This window comes from Anabas testudineus, chromosome 4 (genome assembly GCF_900324465.2).
Source record: "Anabas testudineus chromosome 4, fAnaTes1.2, whole genome shotgun sequence".
NCBI classification, from domain to species: domain Eukaryota; kingdom Metazoa; phylum Chordata; class Actinopteri; order Anabantiformes; family Anabantidae; genus Anabas; species Anabas testudineus.
In genome coordinates, this window is record NC_046613.1 from 2,760,473 (window position 1) to 2,784,453 (window position 23,981).

At 38.9% G+C, this 23,981-nt stretch overlaps 1 protein-coding gene across 2 annotated transcripts in view; it reads left to right on the forward strand.

The window, feature by feature from the left end:
- The window catches only part of LOC113152665 (inactive N-acetylated-alpha-linked acidic dipeptidase-like protein 2), a 385,573-nt gene that overhangs the window by 232,627 nt on the left and 128,965 nt on the right, over nt 1-23,981 (forward strand). For both annotated transcript variants that reach the window (XM_026346045.1, XM_026346046.1), the window contains 2 exons: nt 7,442-7,585; nt 21,399-21,491. In XM_026346045.1, the coding sequence (XP_026201830.1) occupies nt 7,442-7,585; nt 21,399-21,491 (237 nt within the window). The remainder of the gene's footprint in view (nt 1-7,441; nt 7,586-21,398; nt 21,492-23,981) is intronic.

Here is a 23,981-nt window from a genome sequence, read left to right on the forward strand (position 1 = left end):
ATCCCTATGATCCCCACAAACAATATTTGTGAGTGCAGTTTAGTTTGTAGAAATGCTTTGTTTAGGACACTTTGTTAGGTTCTGTAATGACATGGAACTGTATGATTCCATATGGCTGTCATGGAAAGCCATATGGAACTTGTTTTTATGGCAACAAATGTCCATTAGTGTCATCTATCATTAGGGTGCTATTTTAAGAGATGCTCCTTTAGGTCATATGGGAGGGAGGGATCATTTTTATAGTCATTTAGGTTGATGGATTTTGGGGTTGGTCTTAACATGTAATTATTCTTTGACCAAATACTGATACAGAAAATATTATTACATGTTGCACTGTGAATTATGTTATATTCACATTACAGAACCACTTACTGAATATTGTACTTGTGTTCCTTTCAGCTACTGTATTGCCAGACTCTGAAGGACATTACTAAAATTATGAAATGCAAATTACTACAGGGACAGTGTCACCTGCTAAGGCCCAATGTAGTAGATATGATTTTTCACATTCCTACTTCATAATACAAGTAGCAAAAGTAAAAGAATTATAATAGGGATTGAAAATGGCTTCGATGCCTCTTTAACGTTACATCATAAAGTATATTACTGATAATAGACAGATCAGTTGGGAAATCAAGCAGTTTCTCAAACACCTAGTTCTTGACAGTTTCTCATCCAAGCGGTTTGATGATTTTCTGCCTCCCCTGCACATCACGGAGGCAGCAGCTGGTCTCGCCTTTGTGAATGTGTCAAGATGCAAGAGGCCTGCGCAAGTCTGGCCCAATGGAGCTGGTCTGTCAGCCTGTATATCAGTTAATATCAGTGTCCAGTAATGAAAAGACAGTTTTACAGTGCGAGGGCACAGCCCAGATATTGATTTGTAGACTTCTCACTTCGCTGAACATTCAGGAGAATGGGGGAAAATGAGCAGAACAAGGGCTGCTGTAAGGTTAAAGTCCAAGAAAAAAAATTACATTTAAAGAGGAAAATGTGCGGAAGGAACAAGAACTGAAACACTTGAGCTTTTAAAATTATAACCATTTCTAAAAATGTTTCACTGCTACATTGGATTGACAATTGGTCCCCTGGCTATGAATTCACAGTGGAAATATGGTGGAAGGAAGAAAAAGACGTGACAGAAGCTGCTAGAAATCAGATTAGTTCTGTGGTGAAGTTAGTTTTTATAGTATGTTAATTCTGTTGTTTTTATCTTTTTGTTTGTTTGTTTGTTTATTGACTCATTAGTTGTCATCTGAGGTTAATACCTAGACAAACGTATGAATATCATCCATGTTGACAAAAGAAGACAGCACATTAAATGTTGATAATAAGTGTGTCAAGTCAAGTTATCTCACAGTGGAAGTAATAGAGGATACTGTTTGAATGGTTAAAGGAAGTCAATGTGAAAAACTTGTACAATACTATTTAGTTGTCGTACAACCCGACTTCCCAAACAGCTGGGATCATAGCGTAAGGTTATAAAAACAGCAGAGCAGAGAGGCTGAGTCTGTCAGAAGTAAGGATGGGGTGACTTGAACAGCCTAAGAATGACGTCACTCAGTGGAAAGCTACGTAAGAAGACACAGAATTGGGAGATTTTTTGTCTTCATCTACAAAAATATTAGAATAAAATGAACAGATTCACAGAATCTGGAGAAATCTCTGCACATAAGGGACAAGGTTGAAAATCAACAATGAATGGCCGAGCTGTCTGTGCCCTCAGGCAGCACCACATTACGAGGATTATGTAGTGGAAATCATTACATCCACAAGTGAAAACTCTACCACTCATACTGTATATAAACAGAATGCAGAAGTGCTGCTGCCTTCGCCGGGGTCTGAACTCACAGAAGATGAGGTGAAGTGGGAAAACGGCCCTGTGGTCTGATGAGGCAAAGTTTGAAACGGTGGATCTGCATCATCTTTTTGCTTTCAGTCAAGTCATTGATCTCATCAGCTCAGCGTCTTTTTAAAAGAACAGGTGATGCAACACAGTGGTAAACATCCCCCCGTCATAACTTTTTTTTTTTAAATGTTGCTGGAGTCACATTCAAAGTGAGAAAATATTTTTCAAGAAAATCTGTTTCTTATTTCAGATTTACTATTTTCCCACAAAAAAGGGTTTTAACACAATGGTGATCACTGCACTCAGTTCCTCTTTACATTTCACAGTGTTTGGAAATGGGGCTGTGTGTGTGTATGTTAAATGTATGTTTAATGTGAGAGTAAGTGAAATTCCTCCTCCAGAGCAGACACAGAAATCACCGGCCATGTTCATATTTGTTTTCAAATGAAAACGAATCTGCTCTGCAGAGTGTGAAAGCGAGATGCTGTTTGACACATTTACATCTTATTCAGGGCAAAATATTATTAGACTATTACCAATTTTGTCAAACTGTTTGCAGGGTTGGATCAGGGCGAATACAGTTCAACATTTGTATAGAGCCCATACTGTATGACATCCATCATGCTGACATCCCACAGTCTTTATGTTCCAGTAAACAAAAAGCACAAGTAAACTTCACTGATGCTACCCTGTCTAATTACTTCAAGCCATAAATTAGAATTAATTATGTCTAAGAAGCTTGTCAAGACGAGATTTATGTGGAGTGGGAAAACATGAGGGCAAATAAGTAAAGTCCAACATCAAAGACAATCGCTCTCAAGCATCCTTTAATGACGGCTTTAGAGAATGTTCTAGTGTATCTCATAATGAAGTGCTGGGAATCTCAACACTGAGTGTCTTGCTCCTCCATATACCGTGGTCAGGATTTCAGTTTCAGATAAAATACAATACACTGGAGCTAGCAAATATGAGGAGAAACCAGGATAAACACTGGTTCCTATAACAACAAGAGTTATTGACGGTGTTAATCTATAAAAAGTGTAGTCGGAAAATGTCAACAACAAAAGTGTTTCTGACATTTGCACTTGCTGTCTTTTTTTTTTTTTTTTATTGGCCTGTGTTGTTCTTGGGGCTTATAACACATAGCCCAGCAGTACTGACTGAGAGCTTTCCACAGTAACTAGCTCATGTTGGTTGGGAATGAGATACAAGAGCAATAATACATTCCTTGGTAAATGTTTAAAAGTTGAAGTAGCTACTATAGCCTTGATGTCGTAGTTTCCCTCTTTTCCCACCACTCCTATGATTTTCCTACTCTTACTGCTCTCAGCTTTCCGACCTCCAGTGTCTCCTCCACTCTTTCGCCATCTCTTCCCCATCTGCTTGTCATTTCCTCACTTTGTCTTCTCTTGCTGATTCATCTACTGTTCTCCTCTCCTCTAACCTTTTATCTGTTCTTCTCTCAGGCCATCCCTTTCTACAATCATCTCCAACCACCTCTTGACATGGCTTCCCCCTTTTTTTTTTTTTTTGCTTTATTTCCCCTCTTTATTTCCTCTCTCCTCTCCCTCTAACCCCACACCTCACTCTTCTGTTGTCTTCTGTGTTGCTCATGGATTATTAATTAGCTTGTGGTGCTGAAATGTGACTGAGACACTTTCTAGACCAGCCACAAGAAAGCTATTGACTAAAAGTTTGGTTCAAAGTAACCACGAGGGATTTCTCAAGGGTTGCTGAACTTGTCCTCACATCTAAGAGTAGGGTATAGATTATTCACAAACTTGGACAAAGTATGGATCAGCTGCAAGAAAGCAGAAAGTAACAGTACGCCTAAGTTAATGGGGTATACAAGATACAACTGGCTGACGAAATGAGATATTAGGGACAAAGGGTGCATTCATTTGTAATGAGTTATAGCTGCTCTCATCAGTTTGTTAAGACGTTGTCGTTCAACAATGGCAAAGGAAAAAAAATGAAACTGAACTATGTATTCTCCAAGATAGTGGTTTCCCTAACCCTTATCCCTGATAAACTACAGCACACAATGTCACACAGTCTTGTGAATTTACATTTTGCCACCTCGTGGTTTTGGTGTTGTTGTGGACAAGAGCCAGAACACTGAGGGAACTCTCACCATTCTGAGGCTATGCAGTAAGCTGCGATTCCACCCACTTTGGGTGTGATCATGCATGATGACAAAGGCCATTATATCTGTTGTTATCACGGGTCAGTACAGTAGGTACCTGCTCCGCATGCTTCTCATGTTACTCCTTCATACTACAGCAGGTTGTTTGGTTGTTTGTTTTTTGCAAAAAACTAAAGCTTATGGTTTTCTTATCTAGGCACAGGGTTTAGTTGGTTAGGGTTAGGATAGGATTGTTGTGTGAGTTAACATAAAGTTACAATATATGACTGAATAATGAATGGTATGAATAATGGTCTTCAAACAGGAAATACACTGGTGATTAAGCTGTACTTTTGAACATGATAGATCATCTGTATAGTTAAAAGTGTACATGCTGTATATACAGACCAGCTTTTTTGTAACAGTTTCTAGGACAGCTACTTGTGCGAGTGATCTGAATAATGAATAAAACAATAAATACACAATTTCTTGGCAGAAATGCAACAATTGTTCAATTTAAACCCAGACCTCTTTTCTTGCAAGTACTTTTGTTATTGGCTCTCCAAACATCACCCATCACAAAGAGTGTTGCAGTAGCGGTACAGTAATAGTGTTGGATCACCTTAGTGTTGATGGCTGGCAGCACTCAGATGTTTTAACCTCTGACACAAATGCATGTTTTAAAATATATATGCTTACGGTCCGCAAATTTCCGCAGCTGCAGCTTGTGGTGCACTTTTATCTACAGTGGAGACAGCAAGTTGTTGAACTATTTATGCACATGTTAAAAATGGCACAGTTGTTGGTTTGCCACAATTTCTGTCTGTGTGAATTTTATGACTTTTGGCCAGTTCAACCTCAGCAGAACAAGACTGTGTCACTGGGTGTGAGCTAATCTCTCCCCAGTCATCTGACTCACTTTTAATAAAGAACAATTAGATATAAGTGTATTTTTTCTCAAACACAGGGTTCATATTTCTAAAAGATGTATTTAAATGCAAAGATTCTCACAATGCCACTATTTTGGTTGCATTTTCATGTCATTTTTACATGAAATGGCGTTTCACTGTTAACCCGATGTAAAACAAATCAGACAGCGCTCATGAACATATCTTATTTGGACAGATTTATTTGTCCGTGTGCAGGGCCCAGTCCTCATAAGCACATCTCCTTTCACTTCCTTGCTAAACACATCGTGCAATTTGCTACAGAAACTACAATCACCAGATTCCCAAGCCAGCCTCACAATCTGGACTTAACCTCCCGTAAAAGAGAATATATTGATGATATGATTTAACAGGAAATATATCTAATGAGGTCTTTAATCACCTATCACTTCATTTTACGAGGTGTGCCGAAAAAAGATTTAGCTGCTTTCCAGGTGTCCCTTTCTCTTCCTCTACATTATGTGTGTTGTGTTTTCAGCCGAATGTAAATCATATTCTTTGCATTATGTCAGTGGCCATCCGTGTATGTTGGTCTGATACAAAGTCAAACATTCCATCAACTTTCTAACCTGACAACCATTTAATCTAGCAGATGGCAATGTCCTACTTCTGTGGAATAACAAGATCAGTCAGTGGACGCATGAAGGATTGTGATTGATTTCTTTAAACAGTCCATGAGGTGCCTCTCTTCAAAGATTCCTAAAGAGTTACAATTTCTACAATTATGATCCATTTGCATATGTTTGTATAATGTTTTTTCAGACATGGTTATCATGCTCATTTTAGAACCACATACAGTGAGTGTTGTACAAATAAACAGACCTACTATGTTCATTATATGTTCAAAAAATTCTACCAAATTTGTATTTGCCACACCCTTAAATCTGAACCCATCCCTTTTGGAGTGTGCATACAGCATTAGCATTAAACAGTGATGCATTTCTTTAGCAAACGCTTTGAGTGGTAACTTATTTTGTTGTTGTTATTAGGATTACAGTAGTAAGGCTAGACTTAACTAGATAACAAAAAAATGGTTGGACATTTATCTGTGTATTGATAGTAGTTATGTCACCCAGTTTAAGGAACTGTTACGTTACACAGCTGACACAGCTGTATGCAACAGTGAAGCAGTGCCAAAGAGTGTTGGAAATACTTTGGATGTATTTGCAATTTTATATCCATAAATATGAAACCATATTGTTATAACAATGTATGTTTGATCATTTTTACCACATCACATGTTAATCACATGTTTTAACATCCATCAACAAGTTATCCTTATAGGAAATGCATGTCCTATCTTTCCTAAAAGACAATAAAACCTTCCATCTTAATGAAATGTCTCACATGCACTGCACAATTAGTGTGTGCCTGACGTCAGTGAAGCGTGCCTCTGCTCTCTATAACCTTTGGATTTGCATAGTACATTGTACTGTAGGTCGTGGTTTTCATCCATACCTAGCACGTGTTATGAGTGTATCTCGTGTACGCATGATACAAAACAGGAGAATGGCACTGTAATGTGATGAACTAAGCCTGCAATGCACCCGAAGCAAGGATCAGGAAGGAAATTTGTAAGGTGCCCATGCGGGCTGATTGGCTTCACTTGTGAAACACTGTATTAGCAGTCAGGTCACAAGAACATGCACCACATACACCTCTATACTGGATGAATTAAACCTGTGAAGGACAAACACGAGTAAGTAACTGACATAGACATAAGACTGTAGTCGTAGTGATTGGACCCTGCTGCTCCGCCTAACAGTTACTGAGAGTTTTAATAAACACCATACAGTGTGAAATGTGACGCTACAGTGTGTTTTTGGATTATTTTTGTAGCATTTCTGCTTTGACAAATAGTACACTGTGGAAAGAAAACAGCAATACAGAAAAGGGATACAGTATCTCTGCATTCCCATCATATCGGATCAACTGCTGCTGGCAGTGACAAACTATCTCATCAGCCGCCTTATACTACACTCCCCACTGTGCTCGACCTGCATTAGCTTTCAAGTAGCATGGTTCCAAGTTTGAGAAAAGATGAGAGCTTAAATTTGCCTGTCTGCTTGTGACTTCATGTGACCATCTGTACATACCTTCCACACCTCATTTCACAGTAAACAAGAAAAACAGACAATAAAATAATGTATTTCTGTAATATTGAGGCCAGCTGATGTTCATATGTCTGGCTCTTTTAAAGTGTGTAATTAACCAGCTAAATTACATCTGTTAACAACAAACTGCTTCATTAACTCTGTTATAACCAATACACTATATCCTCTCAACTGAATAAATTGTAACGTCCAAACACTTATGAGTCCACGGTCTTTCATACTTGGTACTTCTCACCTACTCATAAAGGTACATCTTTTTCTTTTTCTTTTTTTTACAAAACATTTAAAACGTATAATCATGTATAACCTATAGGAATAGGTGTATGGTCTGTTTTCCTCTAGCTTCACTCTGGTTGTCTTCTTGACTTCTGCTGTGTTTCTTCATGTGTTTTTTTTTGTTTCTTTTTAGCTGTGGGATCAAAAGAGCCTGGAAGAAGTTTGACATCTGTGTTGGTTCAACCAATCTCTGCCTTCTTGGCCAAGACCTTACTGTCCTCTCCATCCACGGGGCAGGGAGACTCCTGTATTCCACTAGCCATGCCTCCTAACACAGGTAAGTACACAAGGGACAGTGTGACAGAGTTGCGGCTGGAGCCTCATTAACATTATACCAAATTAACTTTACAAGTATGAGTTTTTTAAGCCTGCTATATTATGGTTTTATTGGCACAGTTACGTCTGTTACAGTCAGTATCTCCAGGCTACTCTAAATGTGCTTTGGGAAAAAGTGTTAACACCACATCCTTTTGAATACTAGGATGATAAAGGCGCCAGAGTCACTGATTGAAACTATACACTATCCTTGTACCACCAGTGCTACCTGTCTTTAGAAACTGCCTGTCATCACAGTCAGTTTACGAAAATCATACTGGGTTTCAGCCAACTCTGGCTATACAATGTATGTTCTGCAATCATTTTACAATGTATGACAAAAGACCCAATTCATGTTCACATTTGACATTATGGCTGATATCTCTACTAAGTATTATGTGCGTCTGTGACCCAAGTCCACCTGTTCCACTTTCCCTGTGAAGGACCCAACAGAACTCTGAATATCATTTTGCTCAGTTGTCTGTTGTTTTGATAATTAGTCCTGTAGTCTCTCTGTCACAGTTCCGCCCTTTGTCTATTCACTTAACAGGTCACATTCGTGCATACTCAGCACACAATGATGCCAAATGTTGCTTTTATGTGGTTGCTGGTTTCCCAAGAGTTATATGCATGATTGACTATACATATGTGCAAACTATCACACCTGCAAACACTGTAGCATGTTTACTTTGCAACAGTTTCAGCTTGACCAAATTGATTTCTGTTTTAACCTGTACATGCTGTGTATCTGTAAATCTACTTACCTATCGATGCCATGTATCATTGCTAAGCTATCCACATGGTGCATACCTTAACATTGTATATCTTGTTGAAGCTCTGGTTGTTAACCTGCTACTTACCTGTCAGAAGTAATAAGTGATTCTTTTTTTCTGTTGCTTCATGTTTGCACTTGGGTCTTCAAATAGAGTCCAACTGTTCTGGTGATGTGACATAGTGGACTGGTAATCTTGCACTATAGTGAATTATTTATTTACTCTATGCCAGCCATGCTATGTTACATGCAAAACTATCAACTGATTAATAAAGAAAATAATCTGTAGATTAATGAGTAATGCAATTAATCATTCTAATCTACAACATTGAGAAGTAGCAAAATAAGTTTTATTTATGTTTGTTCATCTTTTCTTTGGAGTTATTGTACAGTGATCTCATCTTTGATTCTACCCATGCATGGCATTCTTAAAAATAGAATAATGGCACTAAAAGCCTTAAATGTAACAAAACATCTGAACGCATGAAAAAAGCATTACAATTGTAGGTTTAGCAGTTTGGATGTGAATATGTGTCAGGGCTGTTGTTTTTATGTCCCTCTAAATGGACCACCTTTACCACCGCCTGCTTCTGCTAGCATATCAGTCACACTGTATGGTGACTCATGGAGTACATAACCTTCATAACCCGGAATTTAAACCAACAACAGCAAGGTTGAGTCACAGATGTGACCAGACTGCCTCATCTGAACTGTGGCACTAGGAGTGTTTCATGCAATGTTACTTACTGTACTGTGTCTTTCTTTCGTTTGGTCTCTTTTAGAAATAAAGGAGTAAGGATTACAATACAGACTAAGCCAGTTCCAATAATGCATTCAAATCTCAAGTCTCTCTGGGTTGTTTCTTTACCTCATTTAAGAGTGTTTGTTGTGCTCTTTAGGTCATTTTGACTGGCCGCTCACTTCTTGGTAGAGTAACCACAGTCCCAAAGTGTCTCCATCTGTAGATTGTTTGTAGACTGTAGACTGGAGAATTTCTAAAGTCTTTGAAATCACTTTGTAATCCTTTCCAGCTTTATGTAAAGCAACAATTCTTGATCGTAGATCCTCTGAAAATGCACAAGGTCATGAATGTATGGTTCACATAGTTTTCCACTTGCACTGTGAGGTTTTTTATGTTTTTTTCTCAATAAAGAACAGAATTTTTAAGTATTATTTTAGACACGTTACACACTTTTTTAGACATGTTAATACGCTTGACATAAATGAATAGCAGATCACAAATCATGATGAATTAATGCAGAAAATCATGGAATTCCAAAAGATTCACATACATTTACTTCCCACTGTATATAATTCACAAATGACTTGCACACTTCTGAGATAAGTCAAACCAGAACATAACAATGTCCAGTGGACATCAGGGATAAATGCTCACTACGTAACCATTAGTGATTTCTGCGGTCTACGGTTCTCTTTAAAAATAATTTAAAGATAATGATGGTAAAAAAGTGATGGAGGCACAAAGACACAGAGTTTGTTATTTACAGATTTGATGATATGCAGTGTGAGTCCAGTTGGAGCCTTTCATTTATTGTTGAACATAAGCATGTTGTCAGATGAAATTACACCAATCATCAACAACACTACTGTAGGTTTATACACTGATCAGGTTGATTTGTTTATATGAATACTTTCGTGTTTTCTTTATTGATCCTAGTCTGATGGTCATACGACTATGAATGAATTTACTTAGTTTCACAAAATAAATTATTTCTTATAATTTCAGCAGTAGTAGTAGAATAGAAATAAAATTAGAATAGAGAGAAAGGGAGCAGTTTGGAGTTTGCCAACTGTTCACTTACAAATTCCCACAGTCATTCAGCAATGTGCTTTTAATCATGACTACATTCATTTCCTAACTGTGACCAAAAGATTTCACTTTTAACAGTGGAAATACAGGATGTCTTAACATTAATGAAATCCTAAATCCCCTTACCCGTAACATTTTTGAAAGGCACTGACACAAAGATGTTGCACTCAGAAGGCCACAATTTCCCCATTTAATTTGAAGGCCTTGATGAGAAACTGTTTTAAGTAATAGAAAACTTACACATAGCAATAATAGGTGTGATGGTGTTAGAGTCCCCCTGGATTTTATTTCGATGGCACTACCAGTAATCGCTTTTAGCAACTTTAGTCCTAAGTGTTTCGGCATTGAGCTTCAAAAGACCACATCTCACCTGCTGGCGAGGTAAAGAAAAAGCAAGAGAATTAAAGATGAGGACACATTAAGAGATACCAGTTAGTTTATGTGTTGTAGGAAGTTGTACCTGTCAGTGATTTATGTAGACAGGAATTATTACTGCATTATTTCCTGTCTCTCCTATTACAGTCAGCAATCCAAAAAAAAGGCCTCCAGAAAGATTAGCATTCATGGGGACTTTCTAACAGGTCTGCTCTCTGACCCTTCTTTTATTACATTCCTGTTTTTTATTGTAGTTGTATGCCATCCCTGCTCTTGTTCTATTGTGCTGTATAATTACTTGAACTATTTTTATTGCAGTACAGTTTTGATTGCCTTGAAACGGGACTTAGCTCATGGATGCACCTCACGGTCAGGTCATCATAAATGAGATGCAGTTGTTAATGAATGTACTGTGACTATGGTGACAGAAAAGATGCAGGAGCAAGTGTGTACTGCAGAAGCAAGCGAGGCTGAATAGATGAGTGGCAGTATTAAATAAAATACATCGTTTCTGATAAGAGCTTCTGCATTCCCCTCTGAATGCAAAGAAAAGGATTCAAACATGCAGACATCAGGGAAAGACATTACTGACCCTCTGGGGAAAATTGTGAAAAATGGCACTCTGTAAAAGCCAGTGCAAAAATGTCTTTACCTACAATTTCTGATACAATGTCTCTCACATAAAAAAGAAGGTGTGCCTCCTTTTAAGCAACACACACACCCACACAAAAATAAATGCATAAGGAGGGAGCTTAATTTCCTTTTAGCAGAAAGAGATGAATAGATGATAAGAGGGCAGGAAGGATTTTCCCATTCAAATGGGATTCAAATGGGAGAGTACTGGCTAGAAATCAAAAAAAGAGAAGAGGAAGAGATGAAGAAAGTGCTGGTTTAACCAAACTGCCAAAAATACCTCTAGGTCAGCTCTAGTGCCATCTAGTCTTTTTTTTGTCTGTTACCACGCTCTAGAACAATTTCAATGTGGTTTTCACACCAATAAAAATGACAAGTAAACAAGATTGACTGTACAAAACTGTACGACCATGGCAGCATGTGAGGTTGAACTTTAGCAGAGTAATTATTTGGCATTTAAATGCTAAATAAGCATGCCAAATTGCTAATAGTAATGCAAACAAGATCTGTGCCTTGCAATAGTCCTGTTTCTGAGTTTCAGGTGGTTCCTTTGACCCTGTGGTTTTTAGTTTCTGACATAGAATGCATTGTCAGCTGTGAGGATTTCTAAAGAGAGGTGTGTGCCTTTCCAAACATTTCCAGTCAATGTAATTTACCACAGGTGGACTCCACTCAAGGTGCAGAAACCTCTCACCAAATGCAAGACACCTGAGATAAATTTCAAGTGCACTGCCAATAAGACCATTCAGTTTAGCCTTTTTTATACATATACAAACATTTTTCAAATTCAGTTTTCGCCTTGTCACATTGTCATTATAGGGTAGTGAGTGTAGACTAATGAGGCAAAGCATGTATGTTATCAGGCTGCAAAAGTGAAGTGAAAAAAGTGAAAGCTGTCTGAATACTTTCTGAATTTACTGTAAAATATACATACATCCATTTAGATTATTAAACCTGTGGTACTGAAAGGCTGGTAATTTCCCATTTACAAGACAAACATAGATATTTCTAACAGAGCTGCTCTCCGGCCCTTTCATTTATCCGAAAGACTGGTGTGCATCAGTAGCTCCATCACCATGGAGCCAGCTCCTTTGTTTACACCCGGGATCAGCTGATCAGACCGAGGACGACAGGCATAAAGGATTTAACTTTGTCCGGGACACTAAACGTCCCCGAACAGATAAGAAGGAAGACAGCGAGGGGGAAATAAGACGGTGAGAAGATTTAAGCCGCATCTCAGCTCTCTGATTATGGACAATGTGAGATCACTGGACAATAAGATGGACGAACTGACAGCTCTGGTGAGAATGGAGAAATTCTTTTGCAGAGTGGAGTTTGATGTGTTTCACAGAGACATGGCTGCATAGATGGTTTCAGCCCCGTGCGCTGGGACAGGAGGCGAGAGGAGCATGGTAAGAGGAGAAGAGGGGGGCTTGATGTTCTCATTAACAACAGGTGGAGCCATCCTGGTCATGCAACTGTAAAAGAGCGTGTATGCAGCCCTGGTATTGAACTGTTGGCTGTGGGACTTCCTCCTTATTACTTGCCTAGAGAGTTTCCTCAGTCCATATTAATCTCTGTTTACGTTCCTCCATCCGCTAACGCAGCTGCTGTGTGTGATGTCATTCAGATGGTCACCTCCAGCCTGCAGACCAGACACCCTGACGCCTCTGGAGACTTTAATAATACCATCACCGTCACCAAGACACTTCCCACCTTTACCCAGTTTGTGAGCTGTCCCACCGGTGGGGAGAGGACATTGGACCTGTTTTATGCTAATGTTAAAGTTGCCCACAGCTCCACTGCCCCCCACTGAGTCCTGGACAAATCCCTCCCACCATCTACACAGTGTGCTGCTGGACAGAGGAGCACGTTCAGCCAGAGACTGATCAACATTAAGTACTCCACAGAACACCAAGGAGATCCTTTTTGCCTGTGGCCATCAAACTTTACAGCTCCTTCCTCTGTTAGAAATATCTATGTTCCCTCCTCTGCAAGTGGAGGGGAAACTGACGTCATCAGCATCATTGTCTATAATGTCAGATAATCACTATCTTTATCTCATAATCGTCACTGGGATTAATAACGTTTTTTGAATCTTGAATCATATAGCACTCTGAACATTTGAATAAATGTCAATGCAAATTTCACCTTTTTTGGTGGCCATCAACAAGATTTTCTTCTTGGTAGAATTAACTGAAGTCAAATTGATTTGGTATTTTTCTGGCACAGTGCACCAATTTTCTATAGGGTTGAGCACAGGACTTTGGGAATTCCAACAAGCTTAATGCTAGCTAGCTTTATCCATTTCACAACCAGCTTGATGTATGTTTGAGTGTCATTGTCCTCCTGTTTCTGGGGTCATCTAGTTTTCAACCATCTAGTTCATAGTTCACAGTTATGCTTAAAAATTCCTTCTCACATTCATGATTTGTGTAAATCTGCTCTCCTATTTCTTAGATCTGCACTGAGCTTCTTAGAATTAATTAGTTATGCATAGGTGCTCCATTCATTCAATGAACCTGGTTCAGTAGCCCTGGTATACTGAGGTGAAGAACTATGTGTGCTGGTGTATGTGTGTAAGAGAGAGAAATAAGGTATAATTCCAGCTTTTGAGAGCGTAAATCTCCTCTTATTGTAGGATCGTCACCACAGCCTTCTACCACACTGCCACCTTCTGTTCTTCCTGCTCGGTATTTCACTTAAGCCTCCACTCACTCATCGCCCTCCCTCCCTACATCCTACTACAGCAGCTTTTTTAGGGTGAGATGTGAGATGTGAGTAGTTTGCTCTTGTTGCGAGCATGTTTCCCCATCGTACATGTGTATGTTTCTGTCTATTTCCATTTATTCCCCAATACATCCAAGCAGCTGGTCACTGACTGGAACACCACTTTCTGCTGTTTGCCATGTTGCACAGATAACACGCACACACTCACAGACACACGCTGCTTGTCACTGTTTTGCACCCATGCTGCCTGAGTGAGTCACACAGTCGATCAATGATGTACCCTCAGAAAGCCGGTGGACAAAGTCAGCTACTTTTGCACCAATATTGTTTTTAGTTGTGAGTTTTAAGCAGATATCAAGCTTTTTTGACTCAAATTGTTTTTGCTTGTCTTTTACTGACACGTTTCAGACTATTTTGTGTATTTTCAATGTATCTTGATCAAGTGACTTTTTGGTGGTTTCTGGTTTCTTTCAGTTATGGTTTGAGGAAGTACTGCATGTGACTGTCAATGAATATTCTGTCCTTCAGTGTCTCATGATCTAAATAGTGTGTCAGATGTTGTTCCAGTTCTGGCAGAGATAGAGTGCTTAATTTGTGTGTGTGTGTGTATCTGTATGAAACATGCAGAAGACAAGCGGTGCAGGCATCTGTGTAGAGCAAGCTTAATGTACAGCCAATGGCTCTGCAAGGTAGGCTGCTTTGTGAAGTGTTTCCATTACATCAAATGAGTTTGAAACAGAGAGAGAATGAGCACGAGAGAGGGAGAGACACAAAAGGGAAGACAAAGAAAGAGAGAGCGAGAGAGATGTAATCTGTCTCCAATCGATTGGCTGCACCTCTGACCACTCTTGGGATCACACTATCATTTGTTTCCATCTGTCGGCCTCTTTTCATTTTTTTCCCTCTCTTTTTAATTCCTTTAGCCTTATTTCTCTCTTTTAATTCCCATTCAATTAAGGCTGGCTATATTGGCTGGCCATTGGTTAATTGCTCAGGGGCCCTCCATGGAGATCGGTAGACCTTAACGAGATGATGTGGTCAACCTTGCGCAACTCACAGCACTGTGTGTGTAATTTGTGCATCTATATCAGAATTTTCTAAAATATCTATTAGTAAATATGTGGTTTTATTTTATAACATCACTTATAGACTGTTGTTTAATCTGAAATCTGTCTTTTCTTTTATGTCATATATCTGTATGTGTTATGGAAGCCTGTCTGTGTCTGAGAAGACACCTCTCTCATCTCTTCGGCGCTTTCAAATTGATTAATTTACTGAGCACACTCTGTCCCCATCAGGCCTCAGGGCTTTGGCTCTGGCTCTATCGTAGTGGTCTGTCTGTTGACCAGACAATTACCAAACTAGTCCATCACTACCTCTAAAGCATGTTGTAAGCCTCTGTTTACCCTGGAATATACACACTGTTGGGTGTTGACAAAAGAGTGCAGGGATTGAGGCTAATGTGACAGAGTGGTACAGTTATCATGCTGCTTATAGATCATAAACCACAAACTACATTAGCAATTTCCTGAATTTCTGCATAAATTGGTCATGAAATCTTCATCATGTCACAAACCAAACACAATATTTCTAAGCTGGTAAAACATAGTCATGAACTCGTGTCTCTATTGAACACACTTATTAAAGATACAAAGTCATGGTGGAAAACGTATAATACTAGGCTTCTGATGTCACAAAATGCAAACTAGAATCAGGTGTTAGCAAAACCAGAATCCAGTAAATAAAACCACCCAAACAGTATACGTGTGCTATTAACAAACAGCATCAGCTGATGTTAGCCATGCCATGCAAGAAAAAACGGGAACCTAGAATCAAGGTGGAAAGTGTTACAGCATAATCTAATCTAAGAATTTAGATATTCATCATTCCACAGTTGGACAAATTGCCTATAAATTGAGACGATTTGGTACTGTGGCTACTCTCCTTAGTGGGCACCCAGCCAACATCACTCCAAAGGCACAATGCAGAATTCTCAGTGAGGCGAAAAATAACTGTAGAGTAAGAGCTACAATATCGAAGGTTTCATTGGAGCTGGTCAACACAAGACAAAACATTGAACAGACATAGCATCCACAAAGGCAGCCAAAAATTGTTGTAGTACGCCTGAGGACCACCTTGACCCTTCACAACACTATTGTTTTGGTGTGTCTTGACCTGGACTGCTATCCATTGTGGATGTGAACATTCATTCCCAAGTTTTGAAGGCATCCTACAGGATAATGTCAGGATGGCTGTCTGCCAGTTGAAGCTCAGAAGAAGCTGAATGATGTAGCAGGAAAATGGCACTAAATATAAAAGTAAATCTACTATAGAATGACTTCAGAGACACAGAATCTACCTTTTGGAGTGTCCCAACATTTCTTTGCTGTGGAATGACATAAGGAGAGCCATTCACAACTGAGACATCCTATGAATATGTCTGAGCTGATGCAGTTCTGTGAAGAAGAATGGTCCAGAGTTCCTGCTGGACATTGTGCAGGTCTAATCCACAGCTAAAGGAAGAACTTGCTTGAGGCTACTGCTGCCAAATGTGGTTCAACTTGTTGTTAAAACACTGTTTCACCATCACTCTGTATGTTTAATGGGTGTTCAATGAAGACATTGTGACTGTTTATGTTTTATCAGCTCAGAAAGTGTATTTGTTGATTTGTTTGAATATTTTCAATACATATCACATCACATTTCATGATAAAATAGGTTAGGCACTAAATAAACATGGTTAGGGTTAGTAAAAATATCAAACGTTTTCCTTGAGTGAGTGAAGACAATAGAAAGAACAACATAAAGTATAAAACAGACTTACTCCAAAAACACCTGTTCCTGTTATTGTAAAGATCTTTACAACAATAAAGAATATGGTATCACTATATCGACTTTGATACATGCTTAATACCGTTAGTAGATAGAAATTTCTGATATTATCCCAAAGAAAAGGCCAGGACTCATTTTTTTATTCAGTCCCTCTCTATCTCTCTCACAGCCAAACATTCATCTTTAACCAATTTGTGCTGTCGGAAAGCCATAGCTCAGGAATCTAACTTCAGCAAGTCAACTGTGCCTGAATTCCTTCATCTCTTTTCTTTCCCTCTTATTTTTGTAACACACGCAATTCTTTCTTTCTCTTTTTGTCTGTCTCTCTCTCACTTGCTCCCTCTCTCGCTCAGAACAAATGGTAAAAGTGTAACAAATTTCCGTGGCAATTGCATTGCGAGGCGAGGCCATGGAGGGAGAAGCGAGCGAAGCAGAACAACTTGAAATGGCTTTATAGAAAGGACTCCCAGGCCCTTTAATTACACCACTATTGATTGCTGTGTGCAGGTTTCCCACATTCACTTACTGCTTTTACTTCTCAACTCTGCATTTAATACCCTGCAGAGTGTGGTGCTGAGATGCTTCTGAACTGGGACTCTATGATTATACATCAACTCTTTTAATTAAGTGGCAACTTGTGATTCAAATGCATGGAGCCATGGGTGATAAAATCATCTTGCTTTATTAAGAGATGTGATTAATTTCTTGTAGCAACAGTTTGTGTTTCAAAGTTGTAGATTTATCTCCATTGGCGGAAGAATGATTGGTGGAACATTTTTGCATAATCCAGAATTTATTGAAATAAATCTCATGGTATAATTTCATTTGAACAACAAATAATCCTGTAGTTTACTATGATCATCATGATGGGACTCTAAGCACAGAGAACCTCATGAGTAAACTGTCAGGTTCATAGATTCACATTCACACTCTCACCCTCACCTCAAAACACAAATTACTTCTGCTGTGATTGTGATGTACCACCCAAGCAGAGTTTATGCCACATAGGCTTGGGTCTACTGGGAGCCACTTGTGTATTGGACAGATGTCCAGTAGTACAATAGTAAAACCTGACTCATTCAGACTTAACTGTCTATTTAGTGATACTCCTCTGTTGCGCTTAATATGATGCAGGCATAAAGAACATAATTTGGGGTCAATTTTGGTCCTTGCTCATTTTTTAGGGCTAATTTATAGGGTCAATTTAATGAAATGTACATTTTTTTAAATTAGTAAGAACCCTAACCCTTCTATCTTTGCAACAAAACTTTTCCTTCTCTTGCTGGTCACGATAATTCAGCCTCCAGCCCATGATGGAAGGGAGTCTTATTCCTAGACCTAAACAAGCAAAGTGTGTCACTGTGGAACCAGTTTTCATTGTTCTTTGGTTGTCAAAGAACAAATAACTAAAAAAAAAAAGCACTGGCTCCAAACCAGCCCTAGAACTGGCTTAGTGGATTATGGGTATGAGTAGCACCTTTGACATGACCTGGATGAGTGAGACAGACATTAGGCCCAGCTGACCATTTTGATTCTTCTCTGCTAAGAATATGGCTGGAATAGTTCAGAATTCCTCATGAATATGTTCAATTCACTTACTTTTTCTTGCCACTGTCGACACAATAGATAATTTATAATGTTGTAACATCATAGGGGTTATTTTGGAATGGCATTAACATGACTTATTTTCTAGTCTTGGTACTATGGTATTCGTTTTTTTCATGGGTGATGTTAGTCATGGGTGATGTTTCTTTGAGCAGACAGAGGTTAAGTATGTTGTTTAAGGGCCTCTTTCAGAGACTGAAAGGCTGTGCAGGGGCAGACCCTGTTTCCTGACAGGCAGGCCGTCTAACAACTCTGCCACCTTGCTGCCTACATAGGAAAAACAATGAAATCTATTGGGAGTAAATGGTTTAACACACTTACCCAGCATAGCATTGTTGCTAACATCACACTTTATTTAAATCTGAGGCATTTAGTGAAATTATGATAGATCCTACCATCAATATTCAGTGTTACTATTTTATGAGCAGCAGAGAAAAGCATCTCATTGTAAATACATACTGAGGGTCAACCGTGGAAATATCTGCTTTAACGTGTCATTTAGCTTGTAAAAGCACTAAATATTTTCATCAACTCTCCAACCTTAACTCTGTGTCACATATTACCTGTAGAAGCAGCCCTATCTCTAAACCCATTAATCATCAAGTGGAATTACTCTATGACAAATCTCTCTCACTGGTCTCTGTGCGTACATCTGCAGATTGAATACACAAACGGGCCACATGTTCCTTTAGCCAAAGTCATTTGTGCCAATGTCAAAAGTGATAAATGAGTTATGTGGCGCCTATGAGAGAAAGCAGTGAATTTTTACAATGTATTAAACAGGAGCGAGAGGGCGAGCGTGCAGGCAGGGAGGGAGGCAGGGATGGAGGACTGGAGTGGAGCTAGAAGAGTGGGCTGTCATGCTGTAGTGCTGTGCTGTAGGCAGGGGACCTCTGTCATACACAGTTTGAGTCCCTGCTTCACATCTTTACTGGCACCTCGTCTGTATTTCCCTCTGATATCCAGCCATCAACTCCCCTCGAGCTCACAGCCATCCAGCAAGGCAGCAGACTTGGCAGACACAATATCCAATGACTGCTCTGTCAAATGCATCGTATGGCACTGTAGAGTACTTGTGTTTTAGTGTGGTCTCTTTTTGCTGCCTTTGTGAGAGCAGACCTTCACAAAAGGACGTTTTCTCCTTTCAGATCATTTTAGTTGTTGCTTATCTTTAATTTTCAAATTTATTTAAGTGTTAGATCAAGATTAAGAACATATAGTTGATCTTTAGTCTAACCTCCAAACTGCATCAGATGATGCTGATGAAGATTCTTTATGGATCTTGTGAATTTGAAACAGCCTCTGACTGCACGTTTCAGCTCTTTCTACAGACGTTTGATTGGATTCAGATTAGGAGTCAAACCAGATCAGATTGGTGCTTTTAACTGTGTTCTGTGTCATTATCCTATTGGAGGATCCAGTCAGAGCTTTTTTTACACTGAGCAGTATTTTTCACTTCAGAATAGTTTGATAGTCTTGAGATTCGAGCCCTGCACTGAAGTAGCCCCAAAACATAACCAACCCTGTAGACTTACCAAAAATTCTGCATTTCAGCAAATTCCAGTCTTTTAACAGTGGAGTCCTCTTTGAAGCTTACTCCTCAAAAAGCGGGTGCACCTAGACCTTGGACTTTAGCTTGGATCTCTTTAAAAGTTGTCCATGTCTTTTTCTCTACCATTTGCAGTGTCCTTTTGTTCAGTCTAGGGGTCAATTTTCTCTTGTGCACATGTACAAGGAGGTTGACTGGAGTCCCATGAACCTTAAACCTTGAATTAAATGTTGAGTTGCTTGGAGCTCTTACCTTTAACATGCTTGTTCATAATTTTCCTGCTGCTGTCCTCAACTCACTCCTTTGCTTTTTCTGGCCTATGTTGAGCCTACTGTGATGCACACAGTAATAAAAAAAACTGAATGACTGATTACAACATTGAGTACACGTTTGATGCTAATTACAGGAAGCTGTCCAAAATAATGCTAAAATAATAATAAAAAATCTAATTTTTATTAGTTTTATTTATATATAATTGTCAATTTCAAGTTATTTTTAAATAAAACTGAGAGTTTTCTGGATTCTTGAAAGAATAAATATTTGTCCACCCCTAGATGTACAACCATGCCTACAGGTACAACACAATTTTTTTCCAACTTGGATATTGTTGTCAATATCGTTGTTTATTTTATAAATATTTCTTCTAGTAGGAAATACAATTCTAACCAACATAATAGAAAACTAAGTAAAAAGGTTTTCTCTTCATTACCTAAATAAGTAAGTGGCATGGATTTACTGTTACCTGCTTCATATACACTCATCAGGATATGCTAATACCTCAAATGATCATAATTTTTTAATGATTAAATTTTTTAGAATTTAATGTTTATAGTGAAACATGAAACATCTGTGAGTGAGAGCATGCTGTGATGATGTGTGAAAGTCAACATAACTGGAGGGAGCAGGACCCCAGTAAGTTGTTCTTTCAAGTGGATCTGTATAGCGTGATTATTATTCAGAGCCATTCTTCGCAACTGTTGTTCTCTAACTGACTACGAGCGACGCAGAGAAATTACACATACTCAAAGTGAATAGTGTGATTAGAACAGAGAAACGTAGTCTGCCACTATGGTATATAATCATAGATTATTTTTATGTCACTCGAGCTTGCCATCATATTAGCCTGTTACGATGTACAACATATTAATGCTAGTCCAAATAAAATCACCCAAGGTTTCAGGCCAGAGTGGCGGGTAAAGTGGATGAATCAGTCAGCAATGAAGAGTATGTTTTAACCTCACCAATCACACACACAGTGGGTGACTCTTAAGTACTCACCATAGATTTCTGTTTATTTTTCCTCCAGTCTGCTGTGGTCAAGTTTGTCAAAGTGTGATCTCTCAAACAGCCCTGTTAAATACAGGATCTCGTTTATGAGGCTGGTCTATGTTAGACCGTTTTTGTTTTGGCTCTGTAGCTCATCTCAAAGTTTTTCTTCTTTTTCCTAGAACGCAAGAGGATTACGCTGACAGTTGGGAACCAGCTTTCCTACAAAAAGATCTACAATGTTGTGGGATACCTGAGAGGAAAGAGAAACCCAGGTTAGTACACAACAAATGCCGTGAAACTGTTTGTGTAATATGTCACTGAGAAATATTTTGGATTTTAGTAAATAGGGGCGTTATATGGTAAATCAAATTGGCATTTTGCATTTGCGTAATGCAACTATATTTAGGAAAAATACTTATCATGCTTATTGAAGAGTTGGATGAAAAGATCACTGTTACTCTTAAAAAATTCTCATATATAAAGCAACAGCTATACATGATTAGCTTAGCTCTGTAACACAACACAAAGACTGGAGACAGAAGAAAACCACTGGCCTGATTCTGGGAGCAATTGCTAGGAAACCCACAGAGACTCCAAAAAGTTACAGCTCCTAGTTTTTTCTTGATTTGAAAATGTTACATTCTACATACATTTACATTTTCTGTCATCCAAGACTTCATGTCAGAATGCATATTCTGCAATATATGCATATTGCATATTCATGCATTTTATTGATTGATGTGTAAAAGTTTTGGGAGACATATTTTGCTACCTTCAGGTTTGGGGCAGCTGTGGATCTTGAGGTAGCACCGTCGTCCACCGTTGTCCTACTGACTACTGTCACAGTCAGTAGTTCAGTCTCTGGCTCTTGCTGCCAAAATATCAAACTGTCCTTTTTTGTCAGATCCATTGACATTTTTATTTTAAGGTCAGTCATGGATGCATTGACTTAAGTCAGTGTATGTTTTTCAGTGTAAAATTATCAAACATTTGGATATTATTATTAGGTGACCAGCATAGCATTGTAACACATAGGCCAATTAATATACTGTAGCAGATAAGAAGAATCACCCGAGGTCTAGACACTGGTGGCAGAACAGTAAGTCAGAAGAGGGAATATGGAACTAGAAAAAAAATACAATGAAACATAATCCACCCGCTGATTACTAAAAAAATATAATCATTGTTGCAGTTTAGTTCCATAGGAATGTCATTTTAATGAGGTTGAAGCTGGAAAGTGGTGGGAACAATCATCTTTCACTACACTGCTGTTGTGAAATTTTACATATTTAGATATGATGTGCTTTTTGAATTTGATTTGTGGAATGTTATCCTTGATCAATGATTCTTTGCCCAACTTAATGAATTTGCACTTAATATTACTTCCCGTACCAGTATTTGGTGGTACAGTTTACTTGCAATCTATTCCTCTAAACTCTTATCCTCCCTGGTTTCTCAGATGTACCGCTATTAGTCATACTGGCCACAGCTACAGTAAACAAGTTTATATAATTGTAGGTACAGGAAGAAATTACAGGAACTAGATGTTCTAATCAAGTGTTCCAGAGGCACTCTGAAGGAGGTTGTTAGCAGAATGACTCAGCTTTCTGTGTTCATGATCAGACCTCTAAATCACTGAGGGATTCAACAAAAGGAACAGTTTGCGGCTCTGACAAAAGGGCTGCAGACAAACAATCTACAGCTGACCATGTGGATAATATTAGTTAGTTATAGTATAGTTTAGAAATTACTCAAGCATAAGTATTTTCTGGTTATTTATCTATGATGGTACATCTAATCTCAGTGATTTTTGAAGCATTAGTCGGACAAAACACACAACACATTATCAGTGATGTATCCCAGATTCAGAGTGTTTTGGGCACCACAACGTCATCCACTCTTAGGCGACACAACCAGGCACGATCAATCTCTGACTCCCGTCCCACCAACAGTGGTCCACCTCTTTTTATCCATTATGGTTCTTTGCCACTTCAGTGACGGTTTTGATGGCTCACATTTTTCCAGCAAATGTAATTCCAAAGCATGTGAAAACTCTGCAGAGGGAACAGCCAGTGACACATCTACAAGCCACTTCCACTGACTGGCAGCAAGCTCACCACCCTTGACCCTAGCATTGATCCAAAAGGTCCTAGTAAATTGCTTGCCTTCTCTTTTTCTTTTTTTCTTTTTTTTTTGCCTCCTCCGTGGGATTATGACCAGTTGTTTTGTGGTCTCTGATTGAAAAATGATATATGGTCACCGTGCTATGCCAGGAACTCAAGTTGCTTGCCCAGATTAACCAACAGCTGTCCCAATCTTGTGCTGTCGACACATACTGTTAATAAGAGACAAATCACAACCCCCTCTCAGATTATGTTCAACAGTCCCTCTTCTATGAAGATAATTTAATTTGCTGGGATTCTGCCTGCAAGATCTTAAACTTTCCAAGTTCCTTGTTGCCATCTCACCTGATGATCCAGAGGTCAAAATGTCAACAAACATCTACACTGCTCCCCAATAACTGCTGGGGGAAATATCTGGGTGGATGTTCGGAGTTGCCAGCTGCTGTTGAAAACTGGTTGGTGCAAGTGGAATGTGAGGACTTTACATGCAACACAGTGAGCTACAAGAGGCTAAAAAGCAGTGTACACCTGTGGGTAGTTCTGAACAGGTTCACTTTTACAATTGACCTCTTCTGAATGACAATATAGATACACTATAACTGATTAATTGTTAATTGAAAAAAATATTCTTGGAAATTG